The 17,382-nt window shown below is 54.6% G+C and overlaps 1 protein-coding gene across 2 annotated transcripts in view; it reads right to left on the bottom strand.

Moving 5' to 3' along the window:
* The window catches only part of TEP1 (telomerase associated protein 1), a 59,336-nt gene extending 42,182 nt beyond the window's left edge, over positions 1 to 17,154 (bottom strand). Inside the window, exons 1-11 of one of the 2 annotated variants that reach the window (XM_078606685.1) lie at positions 17,031 to 17,154; positions 14,314 to 14,959; positions 12,914 to 13,060; positions 11,457 to 11,591; positions 10,722 to 10,883; positions 9,428 to 9,580; positions 7,832 to 7,926; positions 6,931 to 7,088; positions 6,166 to 6,275; positions 5,262 to 5,352; positions 2,960 to 3,125 (exon numbers count right to left, since the gene is read on the bottom strand). In XM_078606685.1, coding sequence (XP_078462811.1) covers positions 2,960 to 3,125; positions 5,262 to 5,352; positions 6,166 to 6,275; positions 6,931 to 7,088; positions 7,832 to 7,926; positions 9,428 to 9,580; positions 10,722 to 10,883; positions 11,457 to 11,591; positions 12,914 to 13,060; positions 14,314 to 14,943 — 1,847 coding nt within the window. In that variant the 5' untranslated portion in view covers positions 14,944 to 14,959; positions 17,031 to 17,154. The remainder of the gene's footprint in view (positions 1 to 2,959; positions 3,126 to 5,261; positions 5,353 to 6,165; positions 6,276 to 6,930; positions 7,089 to 7,831; positions 7,927 to 9,427; positions 9,581 to 10,721; positions 10,884 to 11,456; positions 11,592 to 12,913; positions 13,061 to 14,313; positions 14,960 to 17,030) is intronic. The other variant, XM_078606684.1, reaches the window with a different exon arrangement.
* Positions 17,155 to 17,382: the final 228 nt, after the last annotated feature.

Here is a 17,382-nt window from a genome sequence, read left to right as displayed (position 1 = left end):
TATTGATGGGGACTCCCAGGTCGTGAGCCAATGCCAGCAGCTGCTCTGTCACCATGGCGTCCTTCCCCTCCTTGTCCATGCGGAAAAAAGCAGCGTCCGCCAGGGCGAGCAGCACCGTGCGATAGGCGAGCGTAGATTCTCCAACCATCTTGCGCCGTTCGTAGAACTGGTGGCGACAGGTCGAGGGCGGTCCGAACACCTTAGCCATTAGATGTAGCGTGGCCTAGAGCGTTGAGCGGGATGACCTTAGGGCGGATGTGAAGGCCGCAAGCGCGTCGTCATCGAGTGTCGCTGGCAGCGCGCGTAGGGCAGTGGTGTCGGACCACCCCGACATTTCTTGATGTGCAAGGAACCTTCGTTGGAAGGCCCCCCAGTCGCCCCCGTCTGCCTTGAACGCCGTCAGCGCGGGCAGTCGTTGCTGGAAGACCTGGTCGTCGTCCTCCGAGGAATGCTTTTCCCGTGCGCCGCTGTGGTTGACGAAAATGTCGGCTCCGTCGGCAGGCGCATGGTGGAGAGCTCTGGCGCGCGCCGATGACGCGGGCTGTACAGAGTGGAGGTCTCCGACCACGTGGTGTCCACGCTTCCCGCCAACCGATGGTGGACCCTCAAAAATGGCGCCAATTTCAAAACTTTCGGCGCAAAGCGCATTCTGGCGGAATCCCTTCGGCCGCACTCCCTCCTCCAACCTCGTAGTCGTCCTCCCGCCTGCTGAAACGGTGATTTCCGCCAAAATTGAAGCGGCAGCAACTCCGCCAGGGGGGAGTGTGCATCCTGTAGGCTGGTGTCGGAGGCGAGCGGAGCGTCGGCCATCGCCGCGAAGTGCTGCATCGGCGGCAACTCCTCGTCCTCTCCTTCCGAGGTTTGTGGCTCCGGTACGCCGTCGTCTTCCCGATCTCGCTCGTGGGTACGGGTAGTCTTCCTAGTATCCATCCTTTTGAAGACAGGTTTACTTCTGACGCCAGTTGTAATGTAGGAACTTGGCGGGAGACGACCTTACGGGTAGCACACTCTTTTATTAACACCAGCTTATATTACACGGGTGGCTAACTCCAGCCTTAACCCACGGGGTTCCCCCGGCTTCACCCACACGGGCTCTTACGCCCCATAGCCTCTCGGAACACACCCAGCCAGGGTGTCCGTCTCGACTCTGGGTCCCACAGTCTCGGTCCACATGGACGTCAGACCACGGGTCCCACAGTCTCGCCTCCGAGCCACACAGGGCCCCGGCCCTCACAAGGACAGCGGGACTAGGGGTCTCAGGGCCTACCTCTGAACTCCGTCTTCAGTCTTCGACTGGTTAACAACTCCCCGAGTGCTCCCGCGCGTCCCCCTTTATAGTCCTTCATGCGGACGTCGCTGAGAGCACCCACCCCAGTTGACCAATCACTGCGCGCTGCCCACGATCCTCTTTCCCACCTTGTGTCAGCGCGCACAACCACGCACCCCGCGCCGCCCCGTAATCTCTCACTCTCGGCGCGCGCGTCAACACCACGCCTACATCGCGTGCCCAACCACGCACCCCGCGCCGCCCCGTGATCTCTCACTGCGGGCGCGTGTCCGCACCACCACTACACATACAGCAACACATACAGCAATACACACAGAACACACAACGATACACACAGAACTCCCGGCAGCCAGTGTGTGCACAACAACACACACCTAACAATCTTCCCAGCAGCTAAGTATCACACCGAGCACCGTGTAATAGCTGTGACCTCACAATAAACGAAGCTTTCTTCTCTAGGCACACCGGTTTATGCTTTCAGCTACCGCGGAGTTGAAAGGGGCAAGAATCCGGGATCCGGGGTTCCTTATTGCAACGGGAGATGCTCGCGCGAAGCCAGCAAGCCACGGTTGTTGATGACGAGGGAGTTTGTAGATGGAGGGGGCGACAACGAATGTGGGACGACGGCGATGTTGAATCGTTACGAGACGTGCCAGCATCAGGGAAATGGCTACTCATGAAAGGCGAAATACAGTCAAGAGCTGAAGAATTAATCCCTGCCGAGACGGAATCAATGGACTAAGCACGGATTTGTTTATCTGTGCGCTGCAAAAGATGCCTGAAGAAGAGCGGTGGTGCAGTGGTCAGCACTCTGCGCTACGAACCTGGCCACCCGAGTTTGATTGCCGCTCACAGCCAACACGATCATCTAAACCGGTCCTGGGCCTTCCCTAGGTCGACGACTCAGCCTCAAATGAGTACCTGGTACAGTATGCTAACATGGCCACTCGGGAGACAAAAGTGGCTGGATGCGGTGCTGGCCATCCATCCTCTCGTGTGTCGTGCCGGCCTTCGTAGGCGCTCGCTAACACCACTTGCCCCGACAGTCTGTTAAGGCTACACGGTAGCTCTTTGTCTTTGTTAAAGACGGAGCGACCTGTCTTCAGTTTCCCAGGTCGCCCTTGCAAAAGAGGCACCGTCGCGTGACGAATCTCAACACGCTCGTGCGACTTTTGTTTCCTAACTCTCGGCTCTGGCCACGACGACGAGTCGCCACGCACGTGTGCGCGCTCACAGCGGGGCACGAGCCACACGTACGCACAACGTCGGCGGGCACGTGACTTTGCGTACGTCCAATGCTGGCTGCGAGACAACAGAGGCCTACTCTTAGGTTCTTTCGGTAAAGTCACGTAGGTAAATAAATAAATAATAGATTATAAGACAAAATTATAGAAATAAAATAATAAATCACGACGTTTCGGAGGCAACACAAGCTTCCGTGTTGCCTCCGAAACGTCGTGATTTATTATTTTATTTCTATAATTTTTTCTTATTTATTTCTTTCATTTATTAAATTTTTTACCTACGTGACTTTACCAAAAAAACCTAAGAGTATAAATCCTTGCAGTCACGAAACCTTCAAATCTAGAACAGAGGCGGTGTTTGTGTTCCCGCAGCTGCGCGCACGAGACATCGGCGCTTTCCTCCGTCGGGTGCAAGCGCCGTGCCTACCTTTTTTTGAGGAGGCGTTTCCGTGCCCTCTTACAAACGGCGTACAGATCCGCGTCGAACTTTCCTCTCGTGGACGAGGCCGAGGCTGGCTTCCTTCGAGACTTGCCCCGTAACTTCTTCAGAATGGCGTTCTTCATCATCACGCGCAAGCTTGGCACGTCCTCCTCTGGCGAAACGAAAGCCACGGTGTGCACGCAGTCATGGTCTGACGCGTTCAACCCGAACCTCACAGCATTCACTCAAGGCTGTTACCGTGAGCCTCAAACTAAACTGACCATGAGCTCAGAAAAGGCTTTCATTGTCTCACGATTCATTCAGCAAAGGAACGTGGCTATTGCAATCATTACAATGGCGATTATTAGCAACACATGTGTTTACATCAGACATACTTGCAGCATTGTAAAACTATTTCTTCTAAAGTTTACAATTGCAGTGCCAAGACCACCCCCACGTGATGGTGATGTTTCCTGCAGTAATATTTTGATGGTGAAACAACACTAGATTAATTATAATTCTCTTCAGAATCTGACGCTCCATCTCTGCGTTTGGTGGGGTGTTATCGCTGTGACTCTCAGCTGGCTGCTGCCCTCCGGAGCTCCCCTTGGGTCTGGAAGCCACATCGCAAACAACAACCACAGCAGCAGCACCAGCAGCACCAGCACCACCAGCAGCACCACCAGCAGCACCACCAGCACCACCAGCACCACCACCAGCAGCAGCACCACCAGCACCACCACCAGCAGCAGCACCAGCACCACCAGCAGCACCAGCAGCACCCCCACCACCAGCAGCACCAGCAGCACCACCACCAGCAGCACCACCACCAGCAGCACCAGCAGCAGCACCAGCAGCACCACCACCAGCAGCACCAGCAGCACCACCATCAGCACCACCACCAGCAGCACCAGCACCCCCACCACCAGCAGCAGCACCAGCACCCCCACCAGCAGCACCAGCAGCACCACCAGCACCACCACCAGCAGCAGCACCAGCACCCCCACCACCAGCAGCACCAGCAGCACCACCACCAGCAGCACCACCAGCACCACCACCAGCAGCAGCACCAGCAGCACCACCACCAGCAGCACCACCAGCACCACCACCAGCAGCAGCACCAGCAGCAGCACCAGCAGCACCACCAGCACCACCACCAGCAGCACCAGCAGCAGCACCAGCAGCAGCACCACCAGCAGCACCACCAGCACCCCCACCACCAGCAGCACCAGCAGCACCACCACCAGCAGCACCACCAGCACCACCACCAGCAGCAGCACCACCAGCACCACCACCAGCAGCACCACCAGCACCACCAGCAGCACCATCAGCAGCACCACCACCAGCAGCAGCACCACCAGCAGCACCACCAGCACCACCACCAGCAGCACCACCACCAGCACCACCAGCAGCACCAGCAGCACCACCAGCAGCAGCACCACCAGCACCACCAGCACCACCAGCACCACCAGCAGCAGCAGCACCACCAGCAGCACCACCAGCAGCAGCACCACCAGCAGCACCACCAGCAGCAGCACCACCAGCAGCACCACCAGCAGCAGCACCACCAGCAGCACCACCAGCAGCACCACCAGCAGCAGCACCACCAGCAGCACCACCAGCAGCACCACCAGCAGCAGCACCACCAGCAGCACCACCAGCACCACCACCACCACCACCAGCAGCAGCACCACCAGCACCACCAGCACCACCAGCAGCAGCACCGCCAGCAGCAGCACCACCAGCAGCACCACCAGCAGCAGCACCACCAGCAGCACCACCAGCAGCACCACCAGCACCACCACCAGCAGCACCACCAGCAGCAGCACCAGCAGCAGCAGCAGCAGCACCACCAGCAGCACCACCAGCAGCAGCACCACCAGCAGCACCACCAGCAGCACCACCAGCAGCAGCACCACCAGCAGCAGCACCACCAGCAGCACCACCAGCAGCACCACCAGCAGCAGCACCACCAGCAGCACCACCAGCACCACCACCACCAGCAGCAGCACCACCAGCACCACCAGCACCACCAGCAGCAGCACCACCAGCAGCACCACCAGCAGCACCACCAGCAGCAGCACCACCAGCAGCACCACCAGCAGCACCACCAGCAGCAGCACCACCAGCAGCACCACCAGCAGCAGCAACACCAACACCACCAGCAGCAGCAGCCCTCGCGACTGGGTGACGAGCGGGATGCGGAGCCTCCCTCCAACCTCGTTCTTGTTGTCCTTCCCCTGCACCTCCGATGAGCATGGTTGGCTACGTACGGTGTGAAAGAAGTTCAACGTGCACACGTACAAACCTCCTTTTTGTATCCGGGCCTCCAACTCGGAGAGGACCTCGTAGGCGGAGAAAAACCGAAAGGGGAACTGTTTGCTGCGCACCACTGAATCCTGCAGATACAGACACACACACATACAAAGACAAAGATCCCCCGTATAGCCTGAACAGATTTTTGGGGCAAGTGCTGTAGCGAGCACCTATGAAGGCCGGCACGGTACACGAGGTGGGTGGCCAGCACCACACCTTGTGGCAATATTTGCACACCGTACCAGGTACTCATTTGAGGCTGAGTCGACCTAGTGGAGGCCCAGGACCAGTTCAGATATTCGTCACTGGTGTTGGCCATAAGCGGTGGTTTTGGCTGGGAGTGGGAATCAAATTCAGGTCGGCGGGTTCGTGGCGCAGCGCGCTACACAAAGACAAAGATCCCCCGTATAGCCTTAACAGACTGTAGGGGCAAGTGCTGTTAGCGAGCACCTATGAAGGCTGGAACAGTACACGAGGGGGTGGGTGGCCAGCACCACGCCCGACCGCCTTTGTCTCCCCAGTGGCGATGTTTACACACCACACCAGGTACTCATTTAAGGCTGAGTCGACCTAGGGGAGGCCCAAGATCGGTTCAGATAATCGTCACCGGTATTGGCCGTGAGCGGGAATCGAACCCGAGTCACTGGGTTCATAGCGCAGCGCGCTAACCGCTACACTACCGCGCTACACACACACACACACATCCAATCTCTTTCTTGAAGTCCTCTTGTCGCCAGCAGACCTTGACCTTTAGCTCCTGAAACATGTCTCCATACGCAAGAAGAGAATAGCTTTCGACATTTCCAAAACTGCACAAGCCGTTCTGTACTCGGGGGCCCCTGACCGGGGTTCGCCGGGGAGCGCCACCGACACCCCGAGACAACTCCGCTCTCTACCTTGCTTGTGAGCGTGCGCAGGATGACGGCGTGGTGTGCGGGGCTTATCCCGGCACAGATGAGGTTGCTCAGATTCCGCAGCATGGCCATGAAGGGCAGCTTCTTGTGATCTACGGAAACAGGGCGCGGCGAGCGCCGAGTCAGGGCGGTCGTGGGAAGCCGGGCGCTGACGGCTCCGCTGCCCGAGCACTGTAACCCAGCAGCACCGTGGAGGCGGCCGGGGCTGGTGGCTCGCACAATCCCTTGGGACTCCCTCCCTACCCGTGAGCGTGGAGGTCGCCATCGCCTGGCTCGACAGGCCACGGTGGTACGCAAGAGGATTCATCGAAAATTTGTTTCCATGTGTGAAAGGGATTAAGTGCTACCCCACTTGCACGAAAATATCCGGATCAGTCCTGGGCCTCCCATTTAAATCAGTACCGGGTGCAGTGTGTAAACATCAGCATTGTGGAGACTAGAGCGGCCGGGCATGGTGCTGGCCACCCTCGCCCACGTGCCCTAGTGCGCCGTGTTTGTGCGCTAACAGCGCTCGCCCCAACAGTCTGATAATGGCTGCAGGGGGATCTTTGTCTGTGGCTGTATTTGTGAATGCGTTTGCTATGCCGTTGCACATTTTCTATGTACGTATCAATCGCCACCGTGATTCAAACACGATGTCTCGTCGCGATATATTTTACACGTGAAATATTGTTTTGGGGGAAAAAACCCCCCAGAAGTACAAAGTGGCTTCGTAGCAAGCGCGCGTGCCCGTCGTGCAGCTCCCACCGATGAGCTCCTCCCAGACCTCCGCTCGGTTTCCCCGCAGAGACACCTGCGTCTCCCAGGTCTCCGGGACGGCGAGCTTCATCCGCGTGCCGGCGCGGCGCGAGTCAAACGGTCCCGGCAACCCCGAGCGGGCGAACGTCGCCAGGTCGCCCGGGTATCTGCCCACACGTGGCCACGGCGCTCTCAGTTCCCACGAACCTCGCGAGACTCCGATGCCCCCAGGGGTGCCGCCCTGTCCGGGTCAGACCCGGACAGGGCGGTGCGTCAGAGCAACGGAACGCAACAGTCCAATAACACGACGTTTCTGAAATGTATTTCAACAGTTCTCAGGGTCTCTTGGCATTGTGCCAATGCGGTGATGGACTCTGTGGAGGTGGTGAGGTTCGGCATACCAGTTTGTGCTTTCTAAGGAATTCTAGATTTGATGCAGCAAATCTGGCTGTGACGGTTCCACCTGATGACGGAGACTTGTGTTGCCTCCGAAACGTCGTGATTTTTATTTTATTTTTATTAATTTAAATTTCATTTTTTACCTACGTGACTTTACCGAAAGAACTAGGAGTATATTATCTCTAAGGAAACCACGAGGTATTCACAAAGTGTCGCACTCCTGTGTAGGCCAGCAAGAAGACACTATCTGGAGTGACAAATACACAGTGGTTTGGAACAAAAACAAAAAGGAACTGACCTTATGTAATGCCAGTTGTTTAATGGTTGAATTGCAATAAAAAGCACTGACTCTAAGGCAATGGCATGAAGTGCAATGCCCTGACAGACAACCCTCTCTGACTGTGTCTGAACCGCAGCAAGAGAAGTCAACTGGCCCTAACCCGTCGCTCTGATCAGCGTGGTTTGCTACGTACAGTGCAAAAGAAGTTCAACATACATACACACAACCCACCTCTTTCCCAGCAGGCTCATGACGGAATGCACCGGCTTGGAGATGTGCAGGTTACGAATCATGTATTTCAACGAATACTTGTAGCGCTTCTCCGCCTAAAGCACACATTGCGTCCAGCGAGACACCGAGCGCACGCAGAGCGACGGATGCAGGTGTCAGAGTGGCAGACAGAGGAGCTGTCCCCCCCGCCACAACCTCGAACCATATTTGCAAATATAAAAGTGATCCACAAAAAGGTTATTGGGTTAGATCGCATAATTTATAAATGTCGCTAAATCCGCCACCACCCGACACAGCCAATTAGTAAGGCTTATCACGTAAACAGAACATGCCAATTCATTACTGCTACAGCACACCGGTGTGTTGGAGAGTAAACCCACAACATTTACAATTCGAGTATGACGTTTCGCCAGTAATTACAACCAGCATCATCAGGCGACAGCCAGAGTTGTAGAGAAATCCTTCTGCGTCTGTCTTAAATAGAGGGATAAATGTGATGTCGTCACTTGAGCCAATCAGATTTAAAGGCCGGGGGAGGGGGGGTGAGTGTATGCATACAAATTGCAATGGATATCCATTACCAGTTGGGTTATTGGTCGTGAAAGCCTCGATTATGGATATTGGTCGCGAAAGCCTAGGTGTTAAACTGAAAGCCTACGTGTTATACTACGTAAAAGTGACTTTAAACACGAGGCATATGCAGCAAACCACCCTCCACACGACTCCACAATTCGTCGCAGTCAGAAGGGTCAGCATGCGACTCAAGAATCAATAATGTTTTTGTCTCATTCGCTCCGTCTAGCATTGCCCCTCTGGCTTTGGCCTGTGTCCGACCGACCCTTCCTGTCAAAAAACACTCCAACAATTGTCATGCAGTGGCTTATCTCGTCACATCGCCACACGCAACCCTCTGCATCCAAAGGCCCAAATACGGCAAACAGACTATGTACTACGGGACATGAATAACGCCACATCCACTGCAGCAGCATCATCATCAGCTCCCTGTTAACATACACAGCAATACACAACCAAGCTCCTGTAACTTACAGCAGAAACCTCATGCAGATCACTTTGCCTGACCACCAACAACCAAACACACAAACCACGCAGTTGGACAGATCTTTCTAATTTGCAGCACCACAGCCTCTGGAACAAGCTCCTCATAGCAATTACGTACACTCGACTCCATCGCTACATTCAAAGTCAAACTCAACAACACAGCTCTTTTGGACTTGCATGCAAAAATATAGACACAACTTGCTTTTATTTTTATATTATAAACTGTAAAGAATGGCCTACGTTTATATCTGAGTATTAATGCGATGATGGCGCTTTGGCTGAAAGATGTGCCAGAAAGGCACCACAATAATAACATTTACTTGACTATCAGTCTTGCTTTGTAAAGCTCAACACATCATACAACCTACGTGGCTTTGCAAACAATTGCTTCGTACACGAATGGTGCATGTGCCATGAATGTAAAAACCCATTTTAACTGGGGCTTCCATGCGGTAAAGATTCGTGTGAGGACCGCTGATTCCGGTGAAGAGATGCAAATCCACAGCCCCCCTGCCAGAGAGGGGGGGAACCGCTCACCTCTCCCGGTGGAGCCTCCTTGCGCAAGCCCTGCTTCTGTCCTTCCTTGTTGTACTTGGCAAGCTGATGCTCGTTAAACGCGGGGAACTTCTCCACCAGCGCACGGCGCAGGCACGCCGGCAGTGACAGGCGCTCCCGCGTGCCCAACAGCGACTGCCACGCGCGTCACCACGCAGCGAGAACGCAGAGCCCACGATGCGACAAGGCAGACGGGGACATGGCACACGCGGCGACCAGAATCGTGCACACGCAAATGCCCTATTGCACAGGTTTGGCGCACAGAAACAAAATCCTCAATCATTAAATGTAGCAAATCTGATGGCGGTGCACGTCACGTTGCGAGCGGGTCACAGAGAGCATCGGCTCAAGGAGAGATAAACTAATCGAAACCATGCCCACAAACGTGGCTCTCGAGTAGGGGCCAAGGCGAACGGTGCCGTGGGGTTCGGTGGTCATCCTGAGTGGCTGTGCCGTTTGAGGGCGACTGCAGTGTCGTGGTTTTTACCGAGACAACGGTGATTGCCGAGAGCACTGCGAGGTTACATTATGTAAATGTGGATTATTATTTTGGTGCTCAACACAAGCCCAAAGGTCACAACATCAAACGGCTAGCAACAAGCAGCCACTTGCAAAGCTGTAATAGATAAGATTTAACACGTGTCCTGCATTGAGTTAGGTTATGTTTGTAAGAGTTTGGGGGGAAAGAGACGATGGGAGGGAATTCCAAAGAGGAGAGGTGCGCACGGAAGTAGCAGAGAGAGAAGTGTTGTCACCTGGAGTGTGGCGAGTGAGTGAGGGAGAGGGCGAGTTCGGGAGTGAGTGTGTGCACGTGTGAGTGTGGGGAGCGGTAGTGTAGCGGTTAGCGCGCTGCACTATGAACCTGGCGACCCGGGTTCGATTCCCGCTCACGGCTAACACCCAGTGACGATTATCTGAACCGGTGTCCTGGGCCTCCCCTAGGTCGACTCAGCCTCAAATGAGTACCTGGTGCGATGTGTAAACATTGCCACTGGGGAGACAAAGGCGGTCAGGCGTGGTGCTGGCCACCCACCCCCTCGTGTACCGTTCTGGCCTTCATAGGTGCTCGCTAACAGCACTTGCCCCTACAGTCTGTTAAGGCTATACAGGGGATCTTTTTTCGTTGTCTCTTGTGAGCGGGTGATTCAGTGAGAGAGAGCGTGAGTGAGTATGCATTTGTGAGTGAGCGGGTGAGTCAGTGAGTGTGAGCGGGTGAGCGGGCGGGTGGGCTGGGTGCATTGTTGTGATGACCACAGAGCCGTGGGGAGTGGCGCACCTTGTAGGTGGTGGCCACATCCAGCCAATCGGAAGGCAGCACGACCGCCGCGGAGAAGTAGCGCACGAGGTGGGGGCGGCAGGGGGGCAGCTGCGCCGCCAGGGCCAGCAGAACGTTTGACGTCTTCCTGATGCCCAGCTCTCGGCGGGAATAAAGCGCCACCTGCACAACCGCACGGCCAACCGACCGCACTCAGCAGTGATGTTGCTCTGCGTGGTAGCGCGCAGAAAACAGCCGCCGCACGTCGATGTATGCAAAATTTATATGCCATTTGTGTTATTTAAAAGTTAGAAGGCAGTTCGTGAATGTGACATACTTTATACAATTATAGCTGAAGTGATTTACTGCTCAAATGAGCATTGAGGCATTGGTACTCATCTCCTGCTTACAGGCCTGGACCAGAGGTGGAAATTCCACATTCCTGTGGTAGGGGCAAGGCCATCCACAGATCAACCCCTGCTGATATCCTACAAAATGGTACTCAACCGATGACCAGGATTTGAACTCGCACACTTCAAGTTGCGAGCCGCTCGCTCTTCCGCTGAGCGACCTGGCCGGGCGTGGTGCTTGCGAGGTCACGGTGCGTCCCACCACTTGTGGTGGATGCGCCGCAGGAACGGCTGAGCTCAATAAGCAAGGAGATCGATTCCCGGGGAGGTTCTCAAACAAGGCGGATTTGCACTGAAACAGCGCAACGGCGCAGCGCGAGAGAGAGCTTCACGCACCATACCTCACCTTGAGGACAAACTCGGGGTCGGTCTGGGCCAGCTCCTTCATGATAGAAAAGAGCGTCGTGCAGGTAGAGCCCTCCGTGAGGTCAGGGGTCAGCCCTCCCACCAGCGACACGCTCACGACGCTCAGCAAGCCCTTCTGCAGAGCGCACGCCGCACGCACGCGACGCGTCAGGAAGGAGCGGGTAACACCACGGCAGCCGCCCCGTGGCCCGGACCACCATACGACAACCACAACAACAACGCTTCAGCCAATATCAGCCCATGGGTCAGGTGCGCCAATGTTTTTGAGCAAGTGAACATGCTCATGAATGCATTACCATGATTATTATTCAACAATTCATCGTCATAATAAGCAGCAGCAATATAACATAGTACTATACTGGATGATGTTGATGAGGATTATGACATCTCAGATCAAACCTTCTACAACTGTGTACAATAAATGTATTCGGAACAAAAACGTCAGCCCTCGGTAAAATTCAAGTTCAAGGTGCTCCTCCTTAACTTCTCCTCAAGCTGAATCTCTGGCATCATCATCGTCATCATCATCATCATCGTCATCATCATCATCGTCGTTATCATTGTCATCATCGTCATCATCGTCGTCATCTCCATCATCGTCATCATCGTCATTGTCATCGTCATTGTCATTGTCATCGTCATTGTCATCGTCGTCATCATCATCATCGTCATCATCATCGTTGTTCACAGGCTCTGCTTCCCACACATCTCGCAACTGAGCTCCCACCTCGACCTTCCGATATCTCCAGCACCTGACCCCTCCTCTCGCTCCGCTTCTGAACTCCTCGTTCCTGCCCCCAGCATCTCAACTCCATTCCGTGGCCGCCGTATCCACGACCAATTGCTCAGTTGGAGGATTCTACTCCTCATTTGCTGCCACCAAGACCAGTTCACATCCAGGCTCAACTTTCCCTCTTTGCCTCTCATCACGACCGACCGACTCTCTGATTCGTTTCATAATTGTAGGTTTAAGCCATGTAATGATCTGGCCAAATCTCTGTTGTGAGACCTTCCTCCGCTCAACACAGACAAAACAAATGCTAATCGTCGCTCAGTACAAGAGGTTAACGTGCCAATTCTTATCGTTTCACCTTGCTTGTGAGATTAAGAACAATTACACAACCAAATTTAACGATCAGATTTCTGTCATTTCCCTTCTTCAGGAAAAGTTAAGAAGTCAGAATGATGTCCAGGAAGTCAAAATAGCCGTATTACCTGACCTCACACGAATAACCAATCCGATTTAAACTAGATTTCAACCATTACAAATTCAAGTATTCAAATATATTGTCATTCACGTGTTAATTATTGTATTTGAATCATTCCCATTTCCTCATCACACTACCCACGTGACCCCTGCCCCCACAGTCCCCTTCCTTGTGCAGTGCCCCTCGAGATCGCCTCCCGACCCATTCATTGCAAGGGGAAAGGCTTTGCCTTCTGGGGCAGAGTGGTGTCCACAAGTCGAGCAGGTGTCAGAAGTGGCGCCCACTCATCCTCGCCGGGTGACCCTTCCTCCGGCTCGTCCTCCTCGCCCCAACCTTCCAGGGTCAGCGTGAAGCTCTGCTCCATCCACGTGTGGCCCTGAGCGCACGTGCCACACACACACACACGTGGCATGCGTCATATAATCAAAATCATCATGCCCGTGAAAAAAAAGAGATACGCACGCAGCCCGCTGCACGTGTCAACAACAAAGATCCCCCGTGTAGCCTTAACAGACTGTAGGGTCAAGTGCTGTTAGCGAGCACCTATGAAGCCCGGAACGGTACACGAGGGGGTGGGTGGCCAGCACCACGCCCGACCGCCTTTGTCTCCCCAGTGGCGATGTTGACACACCGCACCACGTACTCATTCCAGGCTGAGTCGACCTAGGGGAGGCCCAGGACCGGTTCAGATAATCGTCACTGGTGTTGGCCGTGAGCAGGAATAGAGCCCGGGTCGCCGGGTTCCACGACAATCAAATCAAGTCGCTCGCCAGGTTTGCTCTGTGCCCCCTCGCTGCCGGAACGAAACCCCAAAGGCACGGGCGTTCCTCATGCCTCCTAGAACGCCTCCGAGTACTGTACTACGTGCTGTAGGGCCATTTGGACGGCCCACGTCCGTGACCGAGGCACGGGCACTGTCACGAGCCTGGGCCCTCCTCGTCGTAACTGCTGCTGAGATGAGGAGGGGCACGTCGCACTCACGGCCCAGGGACGTGCGGTCAGGGGAGGCAGGGGAGGCAGAGCCTCACCTGCCATACTCCAATGAAAATAGCTGTTACGAAAAGTAAAAAAAAATAATCAAATCAAATAAAGATTTTTCCACTGATCTGTGTTATAAATGTAATTTCTGTACGATTCCAATAATTTTTTGAGTCAAAATCGCAAAATTTGCGGAGCTCTGCTGCAAATACAGGAAGAGACGAGTGATGAGGCAGCGACGAGCTCAGCCTCCCCTCTGATTGCGCAACACCTCAGTAACTGGATGGAGCTCGGGCAATACGCGCGTGCCTGTTACTATCTCAGTATGTCACCAATGTAATGTTTGTAGACCCCTTCATTTCATGTCCTCGCCTTCCATACTCCAGGTAACCTATTTCACGTACGTGTATAAAGATACTTAGGCTCGCTGGTCTCGTCATAAAAACTGCAATGAAAAAGCACCAGGGGAGGCAGCTATCACATCTGCCTCACTGAGGGGTGTGTGTCTAACACGCCCCCCCCTCCGCGAGGCCACGCCCCCTCAGTGAGGACACGCCCCCACCGTGAGGCCACGCCCCCCAGTGTGTGAATCTGGCTCTGACACTAACCAGTGCCTCCCCAGCCATTGACCTCAGCGCACGTCGCACTCACGGCGAGGGGTGCGACGTCGTCGGTGTTCTCGCCGGAGCCAGCGCTGGCCAGGTCCTGCGCGATGCCCTCTTGACGAACTGGCCACGGCATCCCAGCTGAGCTGGGCGTCTTCTGCTTTGTCAAACTCAAAGCTCCCGATGGGAACGTTGATGCGGCAACGCCTTTGCTGCTCCCGCTTATGATTTGATGCCCAGCGTAGCGGAGAAGAATTGTATTAATCAGGTCTTCACTTGAGGTTTCATGAACCATTTTGAGACTTTTCAGGGCCTTGCTATCTTCATATTCCTTCAGTATCTTGTTCTCTACGTTGACGGCGGGATACATCGTCTGAGGCTGCAGCAGCAGTGGCGACGGCTGGTGGAGACGGGCGGCCGTATCGGTGGCACAGAGAGACAGACGCATCGTGGCAGCGGTTGCCTGGGCCAGGATGCGGTTGTGTTCTGTGTGGATGGACCTGTGTCCCAGGCTACCCTGCTGCTGCTGCTGTTGGCTGGTTGTGCGCCCACTGCCCGGGGCTGTGACGCTGTGGCCGAGCGTGGACAGAAGGCTGCAGCTGTTCGGCGCCATCCTCGAGGCCTGCGCGTTGGCGGCCGCGGTGGCGTGCGGGGCGTCCTCCTCATCCTTGCCCATGGCTCACGGCGGACACCTGGAGGGGCACACAGCAGCAGCGAGACAAGTGGAGAATCACGCTCACGGGGCACCGTGTCACTGTGTCACCGTGTCACTGTGTCACGTGTCACTGTGTCACTCACTCACCGTGTCACTGTGTCATGTGTCACCGTGTCACAGTCACTGTCTCACTGTCACGTGTCACTGTGTCACAGTCACTGTGTCACTGTGTCACCGTGTCACAGTCACTGTGTCACTGTGTCACTCACTGTGTCACGTGTCACTGTGTCACGTGTCACTGTGTCACGTGTCACTGTGTCACCGTGTCACGTGTCACCGTGTCACGCAGCAGCGAGACAAGTGGAGAATCACGCTCACGGGCACCGTGTCACTGTGTCACCGTGTCACAGTCACTGTGTCACGTGTCACCGTGTCACAGTCACTGTGTCACGTGTCACCGTGTCACAGTCACTGTGTCACGTGACACCGTGTCACATGTCACCGTGTCACGTGACACTGTCACTGTGTCACGTGTCACCGTGTCACCGTGTCACTGTGTCACGTGTCACTCTGTCACTGTCACTGTGTGACTGTGTCACTGTCACTGTGTCACTGTGTCACCGTGTCACTGTGTCACGTGTCACTGTGTCACCGTGTCACTCTCACTGTGTCACTGTGTCACGTGTCACTGTGTCACTCTCACTGTGTCACGTGTCACTGTGTCACTGTGTCACATGTCACTGTGTCACCATGTCACTGTGTCACCATGTCACTGTGTCACGTGTCACTCTCACTGTGTCACTGTATAACTGTGTCACTCACTCACTGTATAACTGTGTCACTGCTCACGGTGTCACTGTGTCACTCCTCACTGTGTCACTACTCACTGTGTCACTATTCACTGTATAACTGTGTCACTGTGTCACTGCTCACGGTGTCACTGTGTCACTATTCACTGTGTCACGTGTCACTCTCACTGTCTCACTGTATAACTGTGTCACTGTGTCACTCACTCACTGTATAACTGTGTCACTGTGTCACTGTGTCACTGTGTCACTACTCACTGTGTCACTGTATCACTGTGTCACTACTCACTGTATAACTGTGTCACTGTGTCACTGCTCACGGTGTCACTGTGTCACTACTCACTGTGTCACTGTGTCACTACTCACTGTATAACTGTGTCACTGTGTCACTGTGTCACTACTCACTGTGTCACTGTGTCACTACTCACTGTATAACTGTGTCACTGTGTCACTACTCACTGTGTCACTCACTCACTGTGTCACTGTGTCACTGTGTCACTACTCACTGTATAACTGTGTCACTGTGTCACTACTCACTGTGTCACTCACTCACTGTGTCACTGTGTCACTGTGTCACTACTCACTGTGTCACTGTGTCACTAGTCACTGTGTAACTGTGTCACTGTGTCACTACTCACTGTGTCACTACTCACTGTTTCACTGTGTCACTGTGTCACTACTCACTGTATAACTGTGTCACTGTGTCACTGCTCACGGTGTCACTGTGCCACTACTCACTGTGTCACTGTGTCACTACTCACTGTATAACTGTGTCACTGTGTCACTGTGTCACTACTCACTGTGTCACTGTGTCACTGTGTCACTACTCACTGTATAACTGTGTCACTGTGTTACTGTGTCACTACTCACTGTATAACTGTGTCACTGTGTCACTGCTCACGGTGTCACTACTCACTGTGTCACTGTGTCACTACTCACTGTATAACTGTGTCACTGTGTCACTACTCACTGTGTCACTGTGTCACTACTCACTGTATAACTGTGTCACTACTCACTGTATAACTGTCACTGTGTCACTGTGTCACTACTCACTGTGTCACTGTGTCACTCACTCACTGTCTCACTGTGTCACTGTGTCACTACTCACTGTGTCACTGCATAACTGTGTCACTGTGTCACTCACTCACTGTCTCACTGTGTCACTACTCACTGTGTCACTGTATAACTGTGTCACTCACTCACTCACTGTGTCACTGTGTCACTCACTCACTGTGTCACTGTATAACTGTGTCACTGTGTCACTCACTCACTGTGCCACTGTGTCACTGTGTCACTACTCACTGTGTCACTGTATAACTGTGTCACTGTGTCACTGCTCACGGTGCCACTTTCTCCTTCTGAACTCTCGGCCCGGTCAGCGCGGATGCAGCGCCGCTTCCGTCTCGAGACGCGTGCGAGGAGCCCCGCCCCCAGACCAGTGACCCCGCCCCCATGTTGCCCTCGCCCCGCCCCCACGTTGCCCTCACCCCGCCCTCATGTTGCCATCGCCCCGCCCCAGCCCAGTGACCCCGCCCTCATCGTGTGGCCCCGCCCCTCAGCGGCTCCGCCCCCCTACCCCGCGGCCCCACCCCGTCACCCCCCTCCTATCACAGAATCGGAATCAAATCAGAATATACTCTTATTTTTTCGGTAA

Source organism: Lampetra planeri, chromosome 26 (assembly GCF_965212315.1).
Source record: "Lampetra planeri chromosome 26, kcLamPlan1.2.h2, whole genome shotgun sequence".
Classification (NCBI taxonomy): domain Eukaryota; kingdom Metazoa; phylum Chordata; class Hyperoartia; order Petromyzontiformes; family Petromyzontidae; genus Lampetra; species Lampetra planeri.
Note: the sequence above shows the minus strand (reverse complement) of the source record. Positions and strands in the feature narration are given on the sequence as shown.